General features: G+C 40.1%; 1 protein-coding gene across 1 annotated transcript in view; it reads left to right on the top strand.

Moving 5' to 3' along the window:
- Nucleotides 1-25,956, top strand: part of TANGO6 (transport and golgi organization 6 homolog) — a 125,143-nt gene that overhangs the window by 96,702 nt on the left and 2,485 nt on the right. The window contains exon 17 of the mRNA XM_016164637.2: nucleotides 1,451-1,564. Within this exon, the coding sequence (XP_016020123.2) occupies nucleotides 1,451-1,564 (114 nt within the window). The remainder of the gene's footprint in view (nucleotides 1-1,450; nucleotides 1,565-25,956) is intronic.

The following is a 25,956-nucleotide window of genomic DNA, read 5'->3' as shown; positions in this document are numbered from 1 at the left end:
TCACAGATGCAATTATATTTAAAAACAAGCTACTTCTCATCTCCTTGCCATCACTGATTAATTAAACACTTTGAACTATGCCCAACTGTTTGAAAGCTGTGGAAAATACAACCTGCATACTTAAAATTTCTGCACAAGCCTGTGTCCTCGTTTGTGCCTATATCTTTTAAACCTTTTTAAAAACCATTCTTTAAACAGAGGATATATTTATACGTGTTTCCAAACACACAATCTGGCTATTTTCTTATCATGATTAGAAATCCCTCCACAATCAGCGAAGAAATACACTTACACAGTAAATCAAAAACAAAGTATGTGAGAGACCAATTGAATAATTTAGACTTACATTTCAATTTTTGCTGCCATTGTTCACACTTTCAAAATTTTTGCTTTTTCTTTTTAAATTTTGCACAAATGCCTCTGAAAATTTTGTTGCTGTTTTTTTTAGAGGTAACTCTTCATTGAGGTTTTAGAATATTTTTGTGCCTACCAGAAGCAGGGTGGGGGCAGAGTGACTGGTACAGGGTATAGAAAACTCTCGTTATATAACATGTAATTATTAGCACCATGTTTTGCAAGTAATTTCCAGTCTTTTCTGTTATAGAGGCATCTTTTAAAGTAAATGAGTACTGAAAGATATATTCCGCAAATGAAGAAGTCCAGGCAGGGAGGCTCAGAAATTGGCCCCTAGTGACTCACGTGGAGTGTAAACTGAATTTGTAGGATTGGGAGGTCTGGATATGCTGAAGAAGGTCCATTCAAATGTTTATGTATTTCTCTGACCATGGGCAGAAATTTTCATCGGTAGTACATCCATACTCACACCGGGCCTTGTACTCTGAAGCCTGCTTAGCCAGCTCTCCATGGTTCTCAGTCCCTAGATGCTGCTGTATTTGGAACATCTTTTCTTCTTTCAATTTGATGTTCCCAAAGGAGGACAAGTAACAGTTCTTCCCGCTTTTGAGGAAATATTTGCAATAGACCATGCCTATATTATAGAGTCACTGCCACATAATGACATTTTAGTGAACAATGGACCACATATAAGATGGTGGTGTACCATACAGCCCAGGTATGTAGCAGGCTTTACCTTTTGGTTTGTGGAAGTATACGTTCTTCGATGTTCGCATGATAAAATTTCATAATGATGCATTTCTCAGAATACATCTCTGACGTTAACGGCACATGACAGTATACATGTATCCCTTCCCACTCCCTAATTTTTCTCCTGAATTCCAAACCAGAGTTTGTCCTTTTTCAGAAAAGCCAGACTAAATCAAGATCTCTGCCACTAGAACTCTTCCTCTTTACTGAGAATGAGGAAACTATCCATCCCTCTCTAAGCCAGAATGTTCTCAATGAATATATAGAAAGTAGAACATAGTTGGAAGGCTTTATGTAATTGTGCAATCCTGATTTTTGTTGACTTTTTCTTCCCTCACTCTCCTAGGTAACAGCTTGCCTGATTGCTGTGGCTAAAACAGACCATGAAGTTCAAGTGCGCAGAGCTGCCATCCACGTGATTGTGCTGCTACTTCGGGGACTCAGCCAGAAAGCTACAGAGGTAAGTTAGTCTCTTACCATTTGCAGATTCCCTACCTGTTTGGTTTTTGTCTGTTCATTAGTCTCCTTTCATCAGGGCAGGCCTCAAACCTTTTCCCTGGACAGACTCAGGAAAATTTTATCATTTGCATCTTCAGTAAGAGTATCTGTTTCTTCTGGAACACACTAATTGCTGCAGAAAAACCAGAGCACAAATTTATAGATTGAAACTCTGAGTCCTGGTGTTCTCCTCAGGGGGACAGGTTCCAAGATTAGCTAGCTGGAGTGCACTAAGTCCGCCTCTATAGCCTGAACTATAGTGACTTGTCTTTCTGACTCATAATAGTTTATACTGAATTACTAAAGGGCCTCATTTGAAATGTTTTTTTTTTTTCTGGCTGTGAGTTCAATCCATAAGGTTTTAGTTGCTGCAGAAATTAAACTTTCTTCCTCCTCCAAGTGGGTTTGGCTGAATTTTTCCCCAGCGTATGGCCAATACAGGAAGAAAGTATTTATATCCATCTGTGAGCTAAGAATGAGTGACCTCTAAATTAATTTTCTTCTTGATCTTAATGGACACTCGTTCCCAGTTGACTTTATAGAGAGAGTTTGCATTAATAATTCACTTATTGGCATCCACAATGCTGATCTATGGCTGGCATATCGGTATTTAACTAAGTGTCAGTGAAGCCATTAGAAGGGTGATTGTTTTGTCAGACACACAGGCTTTATTCTTACTAGAATTTTGCCATATCATGTTTTTTACACCATTTTTGTACAAGCATGGACTCATTAGTTATCCCCTAGTGTTATCTAGGACCTTGAAGGGAGTAGGGGATGTACAGATCATAACTCGATAACTCAGACAATTAAATAAATTGCTATAGGGTACACACTGTTCTTGAGAATCTGTTGTATAAGAGGGAGTTAAGAAAGAGTTTTTTTCAACCATTGTCAAGATCAATAAAACTCTGACAAATAACCATCATTACGTAAGTTATTAACAATAGGGGAACTGGGTGAGGGGTATACAGGAATTCTCTGCGCTGTCTTTGCAACTTATCTATAAATCTAAAATTATTTCAAAGTAAAAATTTAAAAATATGAGTTACAGTACTTAACTCTACAAAACTTTGTAAGCTCAACATACCTACTGAGAGAGAGAATAAAAGAGGAAGAGAGGGGGAGGTAGAGAGGGAGAGGGAGAAGGAGAGAGTGGTAGAGCAAAATGTCTGGTTAGTAAAGCGAAAGAAGAATTTGAAATTCTATCCAGATTTCTCACATCCATGTGTAGCCAGTGAAAGCAACACTGCTTGTCTCACCAGTACTACAATAATTTGTGGCCATAGAAGATTTCATCACTTTCAAAAAGCCATGTGAATAAAACACCTCTCTCCTACTCTCCAAACCAACTCTAGTCTGCACTCCCTGGAATTTATAAATTGTGCTTACTCAGTGAATAAAGAGAAGGAAATGGGATGGGATGAATGTATGATGCCTCTTCCTGTGGCATCCTTGAGACCAGGTGTGTTAAATCTTGTAATCGTAGGTATGGTTATAATCAGGGACACTTTGATGAGAAGCGGAGGTAACCACAAAGCTTTCAATCTAGGATTTCTCTTTACTGCTGTGTTTTGCCCCCAGGAACAGCTGAAATGAAAATGCCACTTTGTTAATGAAGTTCAGTGTTTTTTTTTCCATCTAATCACTATGTCTCAAGCTATAGAGTGCCAAAAGATAATCCCAGGTTTCAGTGAATTCTCTGTTGCTCATAGATGTGTTGGCAAAGGACCTCTGTGGTTCTGGCAGCTTGAAAAGGAGGCAGAGAGTCCAATCAGAGGCAGAGGTTCAGAAGATCAGGTGATAGGTTGGAATCAGAGAGGGAAGACATCAACTCCCAACTCAGGAGGTAGCTTTTTACCTCTTTCCCATTTGAAAGTAGCCAGAATTTTGTTCAGTCAACACAATGTCCGCATTGGAGGGAAATCCTGCATCCACATTCTTATTGAAAAACTTGTTTTTTTCCGTTCAGCCTTGTTTTGGGCTTATGACCCTATCTGTTTGTTAACTCATCCCCAATATAGCCCAAAGCTTAGGAGAAGCCAGAATGACCCTCCTTTAAACCTATTCCCACCTACCCTTACCAAACATTAAGTTTACTAGGGCACCCAGGAGAGTAGCTGTGTCCTCTATTGGCTTCTGAGTTAATAACAGCCCTCAACATAGAGAAGATGAGCTGAGCAACAGAATGAGAAAATTGTGCCTAACTCTCCAGCTTTTCCTGAATTAGGTCTTTGCAAGGTGACTTGTTTGTTTGTTTATTTAAGTATCGTAAATGTTTAAAACATCCATATTTATAAATTTGTTCCCAAGACAATAATGAATAATTAGGGCAGTCATGGCTGAGTGGTAGCCTGCCAGACTGGCCTTTCTTCAGATAACAACTGAAAACTCTGGTTATAACATAGTAAGCAGCTACTGGAAGACCCTAGAGTGAGGTCCGAAGCGGGTGGATTCTTCTTACGGGGTGCCCATGCTTAGAAGAGAGGTGCTATACAACGTGAGCTCTCATTTCCTTGGCTCTTAGTTCAAAGACAAGTCCATTTGGCAAAGACTGCAATGCATTGGGGCACTGGTGGAGACGTCATAGTCCTTCTGGGCTGTAGAACCGGAAGATTGAATCTGGGGAAGCTATAGATGCCGGAGAGGGCAAATTCCAGAAGGGAAAGATCTAGACAGAGGTATCCCAAATTCTGTCTGCCTTCATCTCTGGTTGACCCCTGAACCGAACACAATAATTGCGTGCTTTAAAAGGCGAAGAGGAAGGGGGAAAGCACTAATTGGAAAAGAGCAGAATCCAGAGTCTCCATAATTTAACATTCATAATGTCCAGGATACAATCCAAAATAATTCAGTATATGAAAAACCAGGAAAATGGAACCTATAGTCTCAATAGAAAAGAAAATCATCTGAGACTAACTCCAAGATAAACCTGATGTTGGAATTATCAGGCAAGGATTTTAGAGCAGCTATTATATTTATCCTCAATGAAGTAAAAGAGAAATATACCTGCAACTCATAAAAAGATAGGCAATCTCAGTAAAGAAGTGGAAACAATTTTTAAAAAACTAAATGGAAGTTCTAGAACTGAAACAGTAATACCTGAGATTTTTTAAATCACCGAATGTTATTAAAAGAATGGAGACGACAAAGGAAAGAATAAAAGAATTTGAAGCTAGAGCAATAGAAATTAATGGGAGTAACAAAGAGGAAAAAAATAAAAATAAAAAGTTAGTGATTTGGAGTAACCAAGGGTTCTCAGAAACCTAAACCTGTGTTTTCCCTGTAAGCAATGGCTCACTATCCACTAATTCAGTGTCACTGCTAACTTTATAGAACGTAACTCCTGTGAGTAACGAGAATCAGCTGTACAGTCATCTCCTGTACCCTTGGGGGACACTATCCAGGACTGCCAGTGGAGGCCTGAAACGAAGGATAGTGCCGAACCCTATAACACTGTACAGTAATAAAAGTTATGTGAATGTGATCTCTCAAAATACACTTTACAGCATATCTGAATTGCCAGCATCACGACTCTTGTGCTTTGGGGCAATTATTAAGTAAAATAAGGGCGACTTGAACACAAACATTGTGATACCACGACAGTCGATCTGATAACTGAGGCAGCTACTAAGTGGGCAGGTATCATCTATAGCATGGACACGCTGGACAAAGGGGTGATTCACATCCAGGGTGGGATGGAGCGGCAAGACAAGAGAGTCCATCACGTTACTTAGAATGGCAAGCAATTTAAAACTTATGAATTATTTAGTTCTGGAATTTTTCATTTAATATTTTCAGACCACGTTTTATTGCAGGTAACTGAAACCACAGAAAACAAAACCGCCAATAATGGGGGACTACTGTATATACAATAGGAAATAAAAGTTGATGATCGAGGGTTGACCATAGTTCTAGATTTATCTAGGTAACCACTACTGTCGTTTTCTACGTAGTTTACAGAAAGCCGACATCTCGGAAGAACTGTGAAGTACTTGAGCACTTTGCATATGGGTTTATAGTGACAACTTACGGCAGCATTTTATATTGAAACTTTTCTCCGTGCTTTTTATTATTAAAAGGTAATTCTCAGAGCTTAGCTCTTCTTTATGATCCCTAATTTTAGATGGCAAAAGAATAATCTATTCTCTACTCCGTCTAGTGGGAGATAAGTAGTAGGCTTTAGAATTCATTCTTTCAAGATGATAAACAAATCGACACCAGGTCATATCTTCAAAAATAAGCAAAACCTGGAAGCATCTTCAGGGGGAGGAGTTTGAGATTAATTATTAATTGATGGCCGAGTCAGGTTCTGAGCCAAACCCAGGCCTCCACCCAGGAGTAATTTTTAATTCCTTCTTTTGAGTTCAGTGTTGGACTCTGATGATAGAAGACTTTTCCTAATAACATTACGAATAGTAGTTTCACTAACATTTGTGCAGCTGAGAGAGAAGACAAACCGTGACTAAAAAAAAAAAAAATGAAATAATTTGTGTATGACGTTATGTTTTTTAATTACAGCAGTTATACATGGTCCATCCAAAAGGTTTAGAGTGTGTGTCCTAGATTCACCTTGTGCCTGTCTGTCCAGACTGGGAACTAGGACCTGAGGAGGATGTGATACTTAATCTCTGACATAGTACAAATGGCAAGTTATAAATAAATGGACAGACTAAATGGAAACTTCCTTTTATTGGTTTTGTCTCATCCTGAAAATTATTTTGACAACATTTGGTGTGTTTTTGTGCTATCAGTACAGCAAACAGTCTCAGTTTCCTTCCCAGAGCTAGTTTCACAGACACTGCTCCTTTTTAACAAATTGATGGCTCCATGTGAGAAGCAAATGAAAAGAACATTTATATAAAAATGATGAGGATCCAGGTAATAATTATTCCTCTGTAAACTGCAAAGTACTTGGGAGAGCCCTTCCAGGACTAAAATTAAAGAGCATTTCTCCTTCCTGAGAACGAGGAGCTGTGGCTGGTTGATTGAGGCGGGAATTCTGTTCATTATCTTCTGCTGCTGGCCAGGGCTTGGGTGTTTACAGTACTGACATGATTCATAAAAGGCATTTAATAAGAATTAAGCATTTGTTGGACATTGTTTACACTGTCAGAGGCGTAAAAAGACTTTAAAATATATCGTTAGTTTATAATTTTTATTTTTTATTTTTTTATTAAGTCTATTGGGGTAACATTGATTAACACAATCATATAATTTTCAGGTGTACATTATCATTTGACATCTGTGTATTCTATTGTGTGTTCACCACCCAAAGTCCAGTTTCCTTCAGCTACCATATATTTGATCCCCTTTACCCACTTCGCCCTCCCCCTACTCCCCTATATTTGACCCCCTTTACCTCATCTATTTCCCCCCTCCTCCCCCACCCCACTAGTAATCACTACTCTGTAGTCCTCTGGAACCCACTAGTCTATAGTCTGGACTCTCGATTCTGTTCCACTGGTCCGTGTGTCTGTTTTCCTGCCAATACCATGATGTTTTGATTACTGTTGCTTTGTAGGATAATTTGAAGTCAGGCAGAGTGATGCCTCCAGCCTCATTCTTTTTCCTCAGGATGGCTTTGGCAATTTGAGGTCTTTTGTGCTTCCAATACAAATCTGATGATTTTTTGTTCTATTTCTTTTTAAAAATGCTGATGGGATTTTGATGGGGATTGCATTAAGTCCACATAGTACTTTGGGTATTATGGTCATTTTAACTATGTTGATTCTTCCAATCCAAGAACACGGAATATCTTTCCATTTCTTTGTATCTTTCTTAGGTTTCTTTTAATAGGGTCTTGTAGTTTTCATTATATAGGTCCTTCACATGTTTCATTAAATTTATTCCTAGGTATTTTATTCTTTTTGTTGCAATTGTGAAAGGAATTATGTTTTCAACTTCTTTTTCTGACACTTTGTTGTTAGAGTATAGGGACACTATGGATTTGCTATGGATTTTTGAACATTGATTTTTGTATCCAGAGACTTTACTGTATTTGCTTATTGTTTCTAATAGTGTTTATGTGGAGTCTTTATGGTTTTCCATATAGAGGATCATGTTATCCAAAAATAGTGACAGTTTGACTTCTTCATTTCCTATTTGGATGCCTTTTATTATTTTTCTCTTGTCTGATTGCACTTGCTAAGACCTCCAATGTTATATTGAATAAGAGTGGCAATAGTGGACAGCCTTGCTTTGTTCCTGATCTTGGAAGGAAGGTCTTTAGTTTTTTTCACCATTAAATATAATTTTGGCTGAGGGTTTGTCACAGATGGCCTTTATTATTTTAATGTACTTTCTTTCTATACCAATTTTGTGAAGTGTTGTGATCACAAATGGATGCTGTATCTTGTGGAAGGCTTTTCTGCATCTATTGATATGATTATATGATTCTTTTTAAAAAATTTTTATGTGGTGTAGCACATTAATCAATTTGCGTATGTTGAACCATTCTTGTGCCCCTAGGATGAAGCCAACTTGATCATGGTGTATAATCTTTTTAATATGTTGCTGTATTCGGTTCACTAGTACCTTATATAGGATTTTTGCATCTGTATTTATGAGAGATATTGGTCTGTAGTTTTCTTTTTTTGTGTTATCCTTACCAGGTTTTGGTATCAGAGTAATATTGGCCTCATAAAATGAGTTGGGAAGTATTGCCTCCTCTTTGATTTTTTGGAAGAGTTTGATGAGAATAGGTATTAAATCTTCTTTGAATATTAGGTAGAATTCACTGGTGAAGCCATCTGGTCCTGGACTTTTACTTTTTGGTAGATTTTTGATGATTGTTTCAATATCCATACTGCCGATTAGTTTATTTAGATTTTCCAGTTCTTCTTGATTCAGTTTAGGAAGGTTGTATTTTTCTAAGTACTGGTCCCTTTCTTCTAGGTTATTAAATTTGGTGTTTGGTGTTATATACTTTTTCATAGTATTCTCGTATGATCCTTTGTATTCCTGCGATATCAGTAGTAATTTCCCCTTTCATCCCTGATTTTGTTTATTTGTGTCCTTTGTAAGTTTATAAATTATCTCTCTCCTCCAAACACTTCCTCCTTCACTTACTCTTTGACATCCCACTTGCTGTCGCTGCCTTTCAGTCTTAGAAGAAAAAAGTCCTCTTAGGCCCTGTATTGATTTCCTAGGGCTGATGTAACAAAGGCCCACGAACTGGGTGGCTTAAACAGCAATGTACTGCTTCATAGTTCCAGGGGCTGGAAGTCCAACGCCGAGGTGGCGACAGGACCGTGTTCCTGTAGGGGCATTCTTCTGTGCCTCTCCGTAGCGTCTAGTGGTTTGTTGGAAGTCTTTGGCATTTCCTGGCTTGTAGCTGCAGAACTCCAGTCTCTGCCTTTGTTGTCTCATGTGTGCTACCTGTGTGTCAATGCCTTTGTGTAGCTTTCTTCTTATAAGGACACCAGTCATATTGGATTAGGGGCCCACCCTACTCCACTGTGACCTTATCTTAACTAGTTACATTACAACAACCCTGTTGCCCAATAAGGCCACATTCTGAAGTACTAGGGGTTAGAACCTCAGCACTTCTGTTTGAGGGGAGGAAGGGACACAACTCAACCCATAATAGGTCCCTAAGATTCCATCGTCTTCTCTCTTTAGCGCTTATGCTTCTCTATCTGTTCATTATTGCTGCATTTTGAGAAGAGCCTGTTTTGGGGCGGCGTTTCTGTCTCTGTCACTCTCTCTCTTCTTTTGAAGTATGTGTACCACATCCCATAGCCTCAGAAGGGCAAGTGGAGCAATGTTTCTGACATGCATACCCGGAAAGAAGTGGATTCTGACACTTGAATAGAGAAAATAATGAGGGAGCATAGAATAATTTTTTGGACTATTGGACTGGGTGCAAGTTCTGATCTTGTTTCAAATCTTTTAACCTCTCCGAACCTCATTTTTACATCACTCCTACCTACCTGACAGAGATGTGGCAAGAATTAGATGGGTAATATGTAAAACCCCTCAAATCGTTGAGTTGTAAATATAAAAGACAACAGTGATGATGGTAACTAATAATTGTTATTGTCGTTGTTGTTATGGCTACAATCACCATCACTTTGCTGGGGGTTTTTAATTATTTTTTTTTTAAATTCACCAAAGATAATTTTATATTCAGTCTACATGAATAAGCAATTTATTTAATGACTGGAGCTTTTAGAACCTTACACTTTATCATGCCAGGCTCTTATCATCAGACTTTATTACGTGGAATCCAGCCTTTTGACTCTGTACAAGGCTCTCATGTTGTAAATGCCACCTCGTTCTTCCTCGTGGTGGATACCAGCTCAGCTGGGAAAACATATAAGAACCTAGATGCTTTACAGTTATTGAACCAAAAGTGCTTAACATATATTTGGACTTGATTTGACCTCCAACACTGTTGTTTCTTCCCTACCACTAGGAAGCAGTAGATATCGTACTACAAAATAATAATGTTGTGTGCTTTCTTAAAGCAGGAACTGAGCTAGGAGCATTGCTGTATTATCTCAGTTGATTCTCTCAAGAACTCTGAGGGGTGGTAGGTGGTGTTATCCCCATTTTACAGATGACTAAAGGAAGCCCCTTGAGGTTAAGCGAACTGCTCAAGGTCGCATTACTAACAAATGGCAGGGCAGACTTAAACCCAGGCTATCTGTCGCTAAAGTGGTGCTCTACCTAGCTCTACTATTACCTAACTTTATTAGACTGCTTATTTTTTAAATAAAGGGCAAATCAAGATTACTTTTAAGGGGAAGATTTACACCAACGATGGGTGAAAATATACAATAAGCAGTCACCAGTTTAATTTCCCTTGCTGAGGAGATTTAAAGTGACATTCTAGTTAAGAGTAGAGATGTATACCAAATTCCAGTTTCTGTTTAGCCATATACTTTTTCTGTGAAAACAAATTTCTCAGCACTTCTCCCTGGCAAGGTGTTGCCAAAAAAATTGTGATGACTTTTACACCTGTTTTATATGTATTTGGAACCTTGTGTTATTCTGTTTTGTCTCACCCAACATAATTTGCTATATTTTACTTCTTAAGACCCAGTCAGACCAGAAGTACAACTTTTCAAATGTTCATTTGCATGCATTAAAAACTGAATGTTTAATCATTAGTCAATACCTGTTTTCCCAAGGATCTCTACCTCCCATCAAATACACGATTTGTATATGGGATAGTAACTCAGAAGTCATGTCCTTAAGTCCCTGAGTTAAAGAGGGTTTACAGCTAGATAACCCTGGAAATGATCAAGGGCTTTTGGGAGGCATATTCATCCCAGGACCTGAGTCAGAGTGAGAGAGCAGGGCTGGAAGTGTGTCAGGAGAGGAGCTTGGTGCCAGGCTGGAGACAGACCCAACCTGAGGGAACTTGGTGTATAGGAGAAAGAAAGTTAAGGGCGAGTCCAACAGACGAAGGCTGCTGCTGCTGACCCAAAGGGAGGTAAAATAGGTATCCTTTGTTCATCAACAGCACTTTAGCTCCTGCTCCCCCTCACCTTATATTTTTTTCCTCACATAGTTTCTTAGGTTGAGAATTTCATATCCATAAAATTCATCTTTTTAAAGCGTACAATACAAGGTTTTTAGCATATTCATAAAGTTATGCAAACATCACTGCCACCTACTTCCACAGCATTTTTATTACCCCCAAAGAGAAATCCCCGTACACGTTAGCAATGACTCTTCCATTTCCCGCTGGCACCCACTGATCTACTTTCTAATTGTCTTTGCTGTACTTTTAATATAAAATGAATTTATAATATGTGGCCTTTTGTGTCTGGCTTCTTCCACTTAGGATAATTTGGTCAAGGATTGTCTATAATAGAGCATGTATCAGGATTTCATTACTTTTTATGGCTGAATAATATTCCATTGTATGGATATAAAGCACATTTGTTTACCTATTCATCAGTTGATGGACATTTAAGCTGTTTCCACTTTGGGGCTGTGTTTTAATGAACATTTTGTACATGCTTTTGTGCAAACACGTGTTTTCAGTTCTCTTAGGTACATACCTAGGAGTGGAGTTGCTGGGTCATATAATAATGCTATGTTTATTTTTTTGAGGAACTGCCAGACTGTTTTTCAGCTACATCATTTTTCATTCTCATCAGTTATGTATGAAGGTTCTAAAGGCTCCACATTCTCATTAACACTTGTTGTCTTTCCTTTACCAGGATTATAGCCATCCCACTGCCTGTAAAGTGGTGTGGTATATAGATTGGCAGTTCCTTGGTGACTAAAGATATTGAGCATTGTTTCATGAGCTAATTGGCCATTCGTATCTATCTTCTTTAGAGAAATGTCTATTCAGAATTTTTGCCCATTAAGTGGGTTGTCTTTTTATTGTTGATGTATTTGTTTTTTAATTTTTATTTTCAGAATGGTTGTTTATATAACTTTCACTTTCAAAGCAATAATTTTGCAAGGCTTGTTTCAGAGCTCCTTAGCCCCATCCTCCTTTGTTACCCACCATTCCCACTCCCTAGCAGCAACCATTTTCAACTTGATTAGCTATTTTCTTAAATGTCTACTTCCATATTTGTAAACAGTATGCTTATACTGCTGTTTCTTGATTTTTCAGTTTACTTAATGACTGCCTGCTAGATCTGATATGTAAAAGTGAGCCTCACTCAGTGATTATGTTCCTAAGGCCAACAGTGAGAAGAAATGAAGCAACAGAGTATAGTAGCTTAGACTTAGAGCATGGACCATGGAGCTAGAATTTCTAGGATTGAATCCCTGCTTTGCAATTTACTGGCAATAAAACCCTGCACAAATTAGTTGACCTCTCTGTGCTTTGACTTCTTCATCTGTAAAATAGGGATAATATAGGGCTATTGTAAGACTTAAATGAGCTTACTTATGTAAAGTGGTTAGAATTTATAGGTTCTAAAAGTTCAACATGTATTAGTTGTTATTATTAACATGCCCCCACAAATACATACATTTTTCTTCCCCATTCTCCCTATGTAGTTATAGTTTTTGCTATTTCAGTATTTAGTGTTTATATTATTATGATTGTATTATCCATAGCTGAGCCATATAATATACTGTGATTACACATTCTTTCTCATATGAATTTTTGCTTCTCCAAAGGTAATAAATGTCTCAGGTTTACATTTGTTATTTTTCGATGAATCAATTATCCGTTCATCTCCAATCTCTGCTAAAAGTTTATAAAACTTTTAAAAGGTTCAAGCATATCAAGTACTAGTCTAATAGCTTCATCTTCTGAGAGACTTGTCTCCTATGACCCTTCATCCACTTGCTCTTATCTGGACTGGTTACTTTCTAAGCCTACTGCAAGGTTTAGGAACAAAGCACGATTCTTAAAAGCTGATGGTGCTCTGTGTGCATGGGCGATGCTTATGGACTGGTGATAGCAGGGTGATGATCTGGCCAGGTCATTTCATCGGGGAACTCTAAGACTTATTCTGAAGTCTCTTTTTTTTGTGGAGAAGGGACTCCCACTTAGACTGGCTGGCCAGGGTTCTGGAAGATGAGTGGAAGGAGGAATATGGTAGTGTCACCATTCCATAAGTAGACTTTCACTTAATCCTTCTGTTTTCAGCATGACAGCCTCATCCTTTCCTGTACCTGATGTCTACCTATCCAGAATCTCTCTGGTAGGACTCTTCAAAGGGTAAAACTCCAGGCTTCTGTTGTAGCTTGGGAGGGACAGTCACCTGGATACACACAGTAGAAGGCATCAGGGAACTTAATAACTACTCATACATACTTCTAACCAGGGTTTCTGTTCACCTACGTTTTTAGAGGTATGGCTCATCAACTCCTGAACTTAATTTTGAGTTTTTGTGGTGCCTTAGGCTTGCTTCTGAGCTTCTTAGGTTTAATGAATCAATTTATCATAGAAACTGGGACATATTTGAGAGTGAAAGAGGATGATGTTAATGATTACACCAGTGTAGCAGATGTAAAACAAACTGATCTGGGCAAATCAGGATTCAGCCAACTGCTTCTAGCATCTAAGCTTTTGTTGCCATTGCCTTTTTAGTTATTTTTGTTCTAGTAATTTAATGCCGTTTATTCCCCTTTACTGTCACTTTAGTGGGATTTCAGGAGAGAGCTGTGTACATGTGTTCAGTCCACCAGCTTTCAGGAGGCAGCCTCCATTCTCCCTTCTTTATAGATGGACAAAGTAGGTGCGGGGGACATATGTGACTATATAGTGAGAGCTCTTTTGGTTTTAAGGAACAGAAACTAGTCTGAACTAGCTTAAACAAAGAGAACTTTTTAGCCTCCTGAATCCAAAGAAGAGTGAACAATCATGTTGTGGGAAAATCTGGGATGGAGCTGGTCATCAGTGACTTTTGGACTCAGGAACTGAAATGCGCCATCTCTTGTCTCTGCCTCTCCTATATCTACCTTCATTCTCTTGCCTTGGAGTCCAGCTTTCTTTCTATGACAGTAACATGAACACTGCCGGTTGCCCAGTGTTGCCTCTCACATCCAATACTCAGAGATTCCCTCTCTGGCCTCAAATGCAAACATTTGAGGGAAGAAACATATGTTCCAGCTAAGATCAGATACCCATCTCATATTCACTAACTTGGCTGGGCAGGTGGAGCATATGAAGTTGCTTGTTTGTGGAAAACCATGTTCAGCCTCCACCATAGCTCTTTGTGAGAGGAGAGCCTGGTGGTCAGTGCTTAAGAATAGAGGATAGTCTCATAGATTTCCTCAACAGTAACTTGGCCAGATTCTTATGGCATTAGTGGTAAATTTCAGAAGGAAGGCAGGAAAGATTAAGACTCAGTACGTTACTGTGACTGCGAAAATATAAATGTTCAGCCTTTCTTAGTGATAACGTTAGTGACAGTTCGGAAGCCCTAACATTTAAAACTGCTCCCTTTCTGCCTCTTCTGCATATCATTTACATAGATCTACATATTTTACAACTTGGTTTGTGTTCCTCTTCTGTACCAGACTTACACTATTTTATTTTCTGTAGGATAGCTTTTTTTTTTTTTTACCCTTATTCTGCTCTACAATGGCCAAAAAAAAAAAGTAATATTAAACACAGAATTTTAAAATGTTAGAGGTAGAAGAGGCCTTAGAGACCAATTTATATTTCACAAAAATTTCCCTCGGCATATTAACCTTTTGAGTTGCTCCTTTGACATAGGTCTCTATGGTCAAATAAATTTGGAAAATGCTGCATACAACCGTATATTCCCATCTCGCAGATTAGGTGCATGTTAGCTTCGTAGGGAGTCTGAGAAGTCCTGCAGGAAAGAAAACGAACAATTTCCTCACGTCCTTTACCAAGGAACTCAACCCTTTTTTCATTATAAGCATGCCAAGTAATAATGTTCCATGGAACATACTTTGGGAAATATTCCAACCATCTTATTTTATGAATGAGGAAATAAAGTTCACTTTCAAAAGCTAATGCCAGGAAGAATTAGCAGTCATTTCCAGTTGTTCCTGGTAGCTTACTTTGACCAAGTGCTAATGAAAGCATAGTATCTCCCTTCTCTTCCCCTTATCTAAGTCATTTATTCACCTGGAACAATGTTTCTCTTATTATCCAGCGTATCTTAGGTAACATCACAAAGGTGAGTTGGAGCACAGGTTTAGCACCAGGTTTGGGGAAATCTGTCAGCTTCCTTCCTCTAGGTAAGACCCAAGATACGTATCTTATACTGGCAACTCAGAAGTACATTGAGTAGTCCAATTTTCCAAAATGGTAAGCTACACTATAAAATTCCAACAAATCAAATTATTATCTTCTCCAAATTTATACAATTGTCATATTCCTGAAAAATTCAATGCATATTAAAACCCCATAAAAATACTTTTACTGAGCATTTACTATATGATAGCAATTATATCTAAGTGTTTTACATTAATCCACTTAATCTTTATAATCTATTGAGATATGATTAATATCCCCATTTTACACATGAGGGAACTGAGACCGAGAAGAGAAGTAACTTGTCCACCAACTAGTAAGTGGCAGAGTGGGTGAAGCCAGGCAGCATGGACTCCAGAACTCACACACACTCTAAGACTGTCATCTGAAGGGCTCAGGACCTGAGTCACTTGGGCGTTTTCATGTTTAACAGAAGGCTGCTTCAGGTCCTGAGGACATGATCCCCCAAAGGAAAATAGGCCAGACTACCACCTTACAGTTATTTACTGTCTACTCTGGAGAATGACGAACAGTGAGAGGAGTGTTTGGGCTAGCCTTGGACCTAGGTGCCCGGCCCTCCCAGGACCTGCCAATGTTAAATCTTCAAAAAAGCAGAGACAAGAAACAACCCTGGCTTCCTTTTTACCCTTCCTCATGTTCCACGATCTTTGCCAAAAGCTCTGTCCAACCATAGACTACACTATCCAGCACCTTCCCATGTGTACACAGATCTGAAAAAAGCAAGGAGCAGAGAAAAACTGGCGGAGACCAAACACCTTCAGGACTGCCAGACTGGGGAAAGAGAGGTTTGGGACTTTCCTCCTACCCTGCAGCCTGATGGGAATGGTTTCTTCCTGAGAGTGATTATGCTGATAATCAGATGGGCCTCTGGGTTGCAAAACCCACTTATCTTTGCTCCATTTTCTGAAAGGGAGTTCTGACTAAATGTTCCTTCCTTGGGGTGACTTGAAATGACAGGATTGATGCTCTGAGGTCTGTTCCAGCTCATTGCTCATCATGGTTTATTTGCTCTTAGCAAATCTCCAAATAAATTCCTTATCTTCTGAGATTTAGTATTAATAATAATATAACTAACATCTATTAAGGGCTTATTGTATACCAGGCAAATCGCTAAGTTCTTTACATTCGTTATTTCATTGATAACAATCCTATGAGCTAAATATGCTTATTAACTCTATTTATAGATAACAAAATTGAGGTCTGAAAGTTTACATTATAGGTCAAACAGCCAGTAAAAGGTGCAACCCCAGGCTGCCTTATTGCCAGCTTGGCTGTTCTGAAGGAATTCATTAAAACTTGCCTGAGATTATACTTGAGAAAGAGTTGAACTATTACAAGTATATTGGGACAAACTTGGGTCCTAGGACTGCTGTTTTCTTAACCACTGGACTTTCTTCTTCTACTCTTTAATTCTCTGGGATCAATAGGTAGGTATTCAGTTACTCAGTTTAGTAAGAGAGCAGACAGAGATCTTTCTGAATTGCAAATCTGCTGAAGTCTAGTCCCTAGCTAACATTTTCTCCATGGGTCCCTGTGGTCCATAACATGCAGAACAGGCTCCTTAACATGACATACAAGGCCGTGTGTAATCTGGATTCCATCCGACTTATGTAACTGTCTCTCCCATACTTTTCCTCATATAACCTGAGAACCTCAGGCAAGCTCCAGATAACCTGCCTACTAGTTCTTGCCTCCACATCTTGGTTCATATTATTTCTTATGCCTCAAATGCCTTCTTTGTCTTCTACCTGTCTGTCTGCTATCTGTCTATCTGCTAAGCTTTCTTTTATTCATCCTTTAGGACTCTACTTCAGTGTTACACTCTTTGTGAAAAGCGTTTCCTGATATCTCAGGTAAAATTAGCCCTCGCGTCTTCAGTATGTACAGGACTAGAGCAGATATTGTAGAACTTTGTTCATGTCTGATGTCAGTAGCAGACTATGAGCCCCTGAACACACTAGTCACTTTTTAAAAAAGTCGTGATGAAATTTACCATCTTAACCATTTTTCAGTGTACAGTTCAGTAGCATTTAAATCCATTCACATTGCTGTGTGACCATCACCACCATCCCTCCACGAAACTCTTTTCATCTTGGAGAACTGACACTCTATATACCCATTAAGCATAACTCTCCATTCCTCGCCCTCCACAGCCCCTAGCAATCACCATTTTGTCAGTCCCTATGAATAGGACTCCCCTAGGTACCTCATTCCATTCACTTGTAAGTTTCCAAAATCTAGCACATTACCTTTCACAAAATAAGTGCTTCATAAATGTTTATTGAAAGAATACATGAAAGTTTTAAGAGGCACGAACACGTCCCTTGAATTTCTTTGTACCTGCCTTAGCAATAAATAGACTTCTGAGATCTAAAACTGGAAATCGCGAGAGTTCCAAACATTTCCAGTGTTCAGGTTTCCCAAGAGCAGAAGTTGTCTGAACAAGTTCTCTCTGTGGGGGAAATTTTATTTTACCGCCCTTACTTGGAAAAGCCTAAAGTTTTTGTTGCAGTTGGGTTGTACACATGCTGTCCCCAAATCAGTTGAAGTCCTGAGGCAGAGTGAAAATGAATATTGATGTGTAGCAGAACCATCTGCATTTCAAAACTTGGCTTCCCCCCACCCCCTTACTCCCTTACTTCCTCCCATCTGGGAGGAGTTTTCTGCTATAATTCCAGCTAACCTAGCAACAGAAGCAGCTGCAGTTAGTTTAACCTTTTATTGTCTTGCAGAATACACGTTGGTAGCCTGTAACTTTCTCCGTTTTCAGAATCACACTTCATATACACACGTTTAAGAACAAATTTTTAAAATATTTTGGAAAAAAGATACAATCTTAATTTATGGATCAAAAATGATTTTGACCCTGTCACCTTTCTGGGAAATGAAAATCTGGTAGTTGATAGTTTAGAAAATTCCAAGAATGCAATAGGTTATGTCCAAATCACATTGCTTCTTATTGGCACTTAGATTTTTCATAGGCAAAGTTGTAACAGTGATTTCTACTTTGAAACTGTGCCATATCTCTTACTAAGTCTATCCTGTGTTTTTTCCTAACATGCTGTATCCTAACTACTGTATCCTGGCTGCTTATTAGAGTCACCTGGAAAGCATGAAAAGAAATATAAAAAATATTTTTTTGGTTGTGGTTCCATAGTATAGTGGTTAGCACGTCTGCTTTAGAAGGCCCTGAGTTCACATACCAGTGGAGCCACGGTCCATGGTATATGGCCATGCCATCCCGAACAAGCCCGATGACTGATCTCGGAAGCTAAGCAGGGTCGGGCCTGGTTAGTACTTGGATGGAAGACCACCTAGGAAGATCAGGTGCTCTAGGCATAAATAATACTAAATAAAAAAAAAAAATTTTTTTTAAGCCCTGAGCCCCAACCCCTAAGATTCTGATCTGATGCCTGAGATGGGGGCCCAGGCATTTAAAAAGTTCCCTGTGGATTATATGCAGCAAGGGTGGAGAATCACGACACTAGAACGATGGTCTTACTCAGAGGCAAAGTCTGGGCTGTGTAGATAGACATGTGTGTGGGCGAGTTGCTTTTTAGTCTAGTCTATGTCTAACCACATCATTTATATATTAGCACATAATATAAACCCTCCCAGGGCCTCTGAAGTGTCAGCGACTCTGCTTTTCTTTGGCCTTTGGTCTAATTCTATAACCTTTTGTTTCTGAAGCATCTTGCTTCATTGAATTCCACTGAGCAAATGCCCTGAGGAGAGTGGCCTGCACTACCCGTGTGGCCAATTCAAGTTAAACCTAAGGCTGTGTGACCCTTCAGGATGACCCATAAACTGGTGCCCCAAAAGAAACCCAAACCTTGCAGTCAGCCAGTAATAGCTTGGTGACTGTACCCGCTCCTCCCTAACCAGGCCTCATCCAAATAAACAGCTTTGGTGATGCAAGAAAAGCATCGCATTCTCTCCATAGCTTCCTTTTTCATATTGGATTTCCTAGTAAGTACATATATTTAAAAGCAAGATTTGCAGACACAAGTTTGAGTTCTAGCAATGTCCTTGAGCAAATCACTAAACCTCTCTAAATCCCCTTACCTAAATTTGTAAACTGGGCCTGATAACTATCTCATAGGATTGAATGAGATGATTTGTATGAAGGGCTAGCACAGAGATGAAAGTGTAGTAAACACTCAATAAATGGTATGAGCCTTTTGCTGGTGCCATCTAATCGCGCGCCGGCACGTTAGGTGCAGAAAGGGAGTAGGACTGTGCTCCCTCCGCAGGGTGCTGCATGGGGAGCTTCAAGGGCCAGGAAAAATGGAGAACTTTTTCGCAGACGTGGTGATGAAATACAATTCGAAAGCTGGGATTGTAATCACCTTCTAAGGACAAAGCTCCCGATTTCTCTTACAAGCAGCAGCCTGCTGCCTTTGCACATACTCCGGCCATTTTTCCTGCCTTCTTTGTTCTATTTCCATGCCTGTGGGGGTGTAGGAAAAGCTGCTGCCTTCCTCAGGTTGCTATTTAAAGACATTCTGAATGATGCTGCCACCGCTGCTCCTAGCACCAGAGCAGCTGCTGTTTCAGTCCCTGCCGCAACGGGCTGGATGCAGCCCCCTAACGCTGGCCTCGGACCCCTCACAGCCTCGGGCAGCATGCCTCGCGTGATCTAGCCTAGCAGCACACACAATTAGGTGTCAGTAAGTACATTCACCTACTTTTTGTTTCGGACCCTTGAGCTGTCACCCCCTACCAGGTGTTAACCATAGTGGCAGTCTTGGGTTTTGTCCCTAACCTGCCCATCCTGTCTATATTCCTGTAGCGTTTTTGGCACTTGACCAATTAAATTTTTTCCCCTATTCTTCAAGGAAATTAACACACGATACTCTCCCCACCCCCATCTCCTCCTCACCCATCTCCAGTTTTCACTTTCGATACCCTCCCCATTTAATAGACAGAAACAATCCAGAAAGGGTAAAAATGCCATTTATCTCTGGATCAGGCAGAGAAAAATTCTTTGGAAATGAAAGGTTTTTGAAAAGCTCAGTAACCTCGGGTTAATAATAACACTACCCTGAACTTCAGCATGTTTGCGATTCTGTGTCTGTCAGGCAGAGACAGACATCTCTCAGACATTAGTAACCCTCTCTCTTTTTGCTGACCCTGCGAGCACTTGAGGGAGGTGTCTCAAAAGCCCAGTCCTTCTGTCTGAATCGGCCCTCATTTCTTTTTAATAGACCCATCAAAGTGAAGGTTTGGGTTTTATCAGTAAAGCATTTATTCTTCTTTAGGCCAGAGCGCCCTGAATGAGCTCCGGATTGTCTACCTCCGTCCTGCTTCCCCAGTCTGTTTCCTGCCCATTATCTTAGGCGACTCACCTCCAAGACCACAGAGCCGGGCTCCTCTGCTGGCTCAGCAGAATCCCTCCCGCTGCTCCCAGCTTGGTGGGACAGCACGGTCAGTGTTCCTGGTCGTCAGGTGCCCAGTCCGGCCCTGGTGCCATGCTCAGACGGGCGACAGCACATCTCTTTCCCCTTTTACACCCCTTCTCTTTTCTTCTAACTCCCCTTCATTTATTCATCTTCCTGACCATTCTTTTTCTGCTCTCCGCTCTCTGTTTTTCATTTTCAGAGCTGTGATTTTCCCCTCATTTTTTTTTTTTTGAGCCCCTTGGTGTTAAACCCAATGTTGGAGTGATAATAGCAACAATACTTTGAATTATTTACCACTTTGCTTATGATTGCAACGTACTCTCACATGCATCATCTCTTTCGATCCCATATGAACTCGTAAGGTAGGCAGCATATGTGCTTTATGCTCCCCACTTCATAGCAGAGAAAATAATAACCTCTTTGAGAGGCAGAATAGTATGGTAGTTAATGAAGAACATCAGCCTCGAGTCAGGCTGCCAGGGTTTGGATCTTAGCTCTACCTGTTAGTAGCTGTGTGGCCCTGGGCAAATTGGAGATGATAATAGCACTTTTCTCCTTGTGCCATTGTGAGGATTAAGTGAATTATTATAGATAGATAACATGCCTAGAACCAGACCTCGCACATAACAGGTATCATATAAGAATTAGCTATTGTTATCATTCATTTATTCATTCATTCATCAAAAATTTACTACATGCCAGAGCTGCTACATGCCACTCTCCATTCTAGGCCTCAGTGATGGAAGAGTAACAAGACAGGCTCAGTTCTGGGCCTCAAAGTGATCAAAGTATTAGTAGAGGAGACTGACAAACTGGCCCTTATTTAGCACCCACCATATGAAAGTCCTTGTGCTTGGACGTGAATTCTAATTCTTACAACCTTAAAAGGAGGCCTATTATCCCCATTTTACAGATGAGATCACTGGTTCCAGGAGTTGAAGTAGTTGCTTCAGATTCCCTAGCTAGTAATTGGGAGCACCAAGATTCACTTCACCGGATTCACCTGCCTCCAGACCATTAGGTTCAGCTCCGAGCATCTGTCTCTCCCATAGGGTGGTGAGCTCCTGAAGGGTAGGTAGGCACCGGCCCTCATCCCCCGGAGTGCTTAGCATGGCCTCGTGCACAGGCTTTGGGAAATGTTGGCCAAGTTGTGCTCTGTTGATGATCTTGACTCTCTGCCCTATTCCTAGCCTCACCTCTTCACTCTCACTCTCTTTAGCCACTAAATCCTGCATTGGGTTTAACATGGAGGCACAGTGGTCAAAATGAGGGTTCTTAGAAATTGGCCTAGAATTTTTTGACAGACTCTCAGCATACCTAATGCTTATTCCAACATATTTTTAAACAGAACTAGTCAGATTCTGGGGCCTCCTCTTCTGGTCCCTAATCTAGAGAATTTTTTGGTCCGCCAGGCCAGTCTCCATCCACTAACTCCAGTTAGTGTCTGTCTGCCCTTGCCTTTTATTTCAGCGTCTGACTTCGCTGTCAGTTCTGTTTCTGTCTTTGTGCCCAATACTTATTTATTTGTTAGCCACAAAGAGAACTACAATTGGTGTTTAATAGGGTTGTATGGAATTTTGTTTTCTTTCTTTCTGATCTTTTTTTTGTCTCATCTATTGGTTTTATAGAAGATGAATTTCTAAGTACAATCAGTGTATGCTAGCATTTAACGTTTTTATCCTTTTAGTAACTTATTTTCCCCATAAATATTAAGAAATTATAGATGGAAAATCTTCTGCTAGATCATACCTTTCTGAGTTTCTATTTTTGTAAATGTCTTGTTTTTGACCATTTGTGTTGTGTCTTATTGATCTCACATAATAGCAGAATGGCAGCTTCATTCACCTAAGTTATGTTTGAAGCGTAAATGACTTTTAAAATATTAAAATAATTTTTTCATATGTAACTTAGTCTACTAATTACTAAATGTCTTTACTCATGGAGCTTGCATTAGAGAGGTAGTTTGTCTGGAGACTTTTCTCCTATTTTACAGATATTCTAGGTTGTGGTTATATTGCTTTTATAATCAAATAAATAAACTTGAGAATTAAATAAGAAAGATATTTGCCATTTATTGTTTCTTTTGATCTTAACTCAGATACAATAACCACTTCAGGATGTTCCAGGTCAAGCTCAATGAAAGAGTCAAATCCTATTTTCCTGCTTTCCCATTCAAAGTGCACCTGTGTGCCCAAGGCAGTCTTTTGCTCACACAGTTTCTTTTTCAGTGTGCCCTGCCTCACCTGGTGTTTTCCAAGCCATGTCTAACCCTAAAGATTTATCCTGGTCCCTGAAGCACCAGCATTGTGTTCTTCTGGGAACTGGCGCCAGGAGAGGGAGAGGAGGGGAGAGAAAGAATGTGTGTGTGTGTGTGTGTGTGTGTGTGTGTGTGTGTGTGTGCGCGCGCGCGCGCTGGACTCACACTCTAAATGCTTTTAAGAAGCACCTGAACCTCACCCCTTTGCAAAGAATTTTCAGACTAAGAATCTTGGTACTACTTTAAGACATCCCGAGCCCACACCCTCACTCCTGTACCCCCTTCACCTTCCCCTGGAGTCCTTGAGCCTTCATGCATGGGGGTCTGAAGAGCAGGTGTGTTGAACTCTTAATGAGAGGTTTCTTCCATGGGATTACCTGTATCCTGCCCACCACAGAGGCTCCTGTGAATAACTTTACCTTTGAACTATCCTTGTATTCAGCTTCTGATCCATGGGATTTGGTGGGAATCCCTGGCTGGCAGGAAGCTTTGATCCCTGGGGAGTCCAGAGGAAGTCCTGTGATGTGCGGGATCCCCAGGGTTTCAGGGACTGGGGAGAAACCATACCAGGCTGGGTCGCTAAGACAGACCCGTTAATTAGGAAGGAGCCTTTGCCTAACACTCGGTTACTTAAAAAAGGAGATCCGGTAACTGATAACAAGGAACTCAGCACCCCTCAAGTACAAAGTGGTGTTTGCACAAGCATTATTGTTATTTTAAGGGCACAGTAGTGTTGGAGGGAAAATTCCTCCCCACACCAAGAAAGAACAGAGTGCCTTAGAACTTCTCTTTTTAAAAAGTAAAAGCTAACTTTACTCCGAATGTTAGGAGGTCCTAGCAAAAAAGCTCTAAGCTACTTCTGACTAGGCAAAAGATTCCTCTAGAAGAAAAAGAAAAAAAGAGGACCTCGTAATAAACCGTGGGAACTCTGAAATTTTTGTACAAGACATACTTTGGGACTTGTCTTTAAGCTGTATTTGCATAACAAGCATGCCTGCTTTGCTTAGAATCTGCATTTATTTGAGGTGACTGGGGGGTGAAGGAACTCTCTGAAGCTTCCCCAGGCCACTCCTTGGTGCCACCCATTGGCTACAAATAAAAGTCGGAGTGAAGGCCCTTTTGCATGGTAGGGCGATGTTCTCCCGCCACCCACCTACACAGGCAGAAATCACTTCCTTTGCTTCCACAGAATCCTGTACATTATCTCTTAGAGTGGGGATCATACTGTGTGGGGCGTGTGTCTGCCTTCCCGCTAGGCCGTAGCTGCCAGAGGGTAGGGATTGTGCATTATTCATCTTTTTATCACCAGCACATCGCCTGGGCACGAAGTGGGCCCTTCATAATAATTACAGAACGAGTGAGTAATCATGAGGCTGCAGCTATGGGGAGTCATCCTCTTTCTGGAATCATCTCTTTCACACTGCCAGCCTTAAGGAAAGAAAGGACAGTCAAGATAGTGCCATAGTTAAAGACAGATGACTGCGCCAGGAGAACCTAACTTCTGTTGTGTCTCAGCAGCTTTTTTGACAAAACCCAAGAGACAAGTGGACAACAGAGATGGGGCAGCATCTTTGTGAGGTCTGCCCACCACTTAATGTGGTGACATCAGGCAAGGAGCACTGACAGCTGTCTACAAGCCTGACTGCATAGTATGTGGGCCCCAGTGCAAAGTGAAAATGCAGGGTCCCTTGTCTAAAAAAAATTAGAAAAAAGTGCTGCTAATGGTTGTCAGGGAAAAATGATCCAGCCTAAGAAAAAGTCTTGTAAGAGTTTATTTGAGCCAAACTGACAACAGTTGCTGGGAAGCAAATCTCAACAAATTGAGAAAATGCTCTGGAAAATGGCAGTTCTGCTGCTTAGTTTATACATTAGAATCAAAGGAGGAGATATGGGGGGGGGGGGTACATGAAATTCATTAATGGTGGATTAGGGAAGCAGGAGAAAGCAAAGTGGGGAAATCTCTGAGACTGGATAAAAAGTAAAACAGAGACAGACTTCTTTTATACTGGTGGGTACAAGATAGTGAACTTTTACAGCACATAGAAATGGTATGTGGGCAACAAGGTAATGATGCAGTCTAGTGCTCTGGTGCCCACGGCTGTGCCTTCAGGAGGTCTGGAAAAGAAGATCGCTCTGACATTTCAAAGGTATGTTATCTTAGATGCACAAAGACAAGAGACAAGTTTCAAAGTTAAAGATAGATCTTTGTCAAGGAAACTACATGCCTAGGACATGACTACCCACTATGACCTGCTTTTAGTTAGGAATTTTTAAATCAGACCACCCTGTGTGATTACTTTGGCCCCTGGGTTTGTAAGGCCCACCATGCGGGCCTCCCTTGAGTGTGTCAGGTTTAGTATTTTTCATCCACATGGTTTTAAAATATGAAGTTTTTTCCTTTCTTCCACAATCTTTCTCACTTATTATGGTATTTATTATTTGCTATGAATGTTGTTCTAAGTAAAGAAAATTTTAAATGTTAGATTATTAGCAGCAAGAATTGTATTATTCCTCTTTATATTGTGCAATACCAATTCTCAATGCAGATATGAGCATTTAACTCGTGTACAATCACCAAAATTACATAATTTGTATTCCATAGCTTGTACATGCATATGTATTTCCTTCTTAGCAGAACAGTGCAAACTCCACACAAAACTAACTCAACTGTTTTATTTCACTTCTTGATACATGCATATTCTGCCAAGAAGCTTTACCTTCAGTTTACTGATGAATAAGAATGGACTGAAAGGAATAAGAACTGTGGGTTGTGCTATTTATTCTGTCATCATTTTCAGTGTAAGTGGTTGGCTACAGTAGGGAAGCATGTTTCTTAGAAAACCATTACCTTCATTCTGTGTTTGAAGCAAGTTCAGATGAAATGGAGAGTACTGCCCCTCTAGAGTATCAGTGCCTCCATTTGCTCAGTTATAAACACAACAAACATGCTCCCCTTCTACTGGCTTCGAATCTTGCTGAACTCCCACACACGGTGGGTCCATCAGAATTCTGTG

This window comes from Rousettus aegyptiacus, unplaced genomic scaffold (genome assembly GCF_014176215.1).
Source record: "Rousettus aegyptiacus isolate mRouAeg1 unplaced genomic scaffold, mRouAeg1.p scaffold_m13_p_14, whole genome shotgun sequence".
NCBI lineage: Eukaryota > Metazoa > Chordata > Mammalia > Chiroptera > Pteropodidae > Rousettus > Rousettus aegyptiacus.
This window is presented reverse-complemented; position numbering and strand designations above follow the sequence as displayed.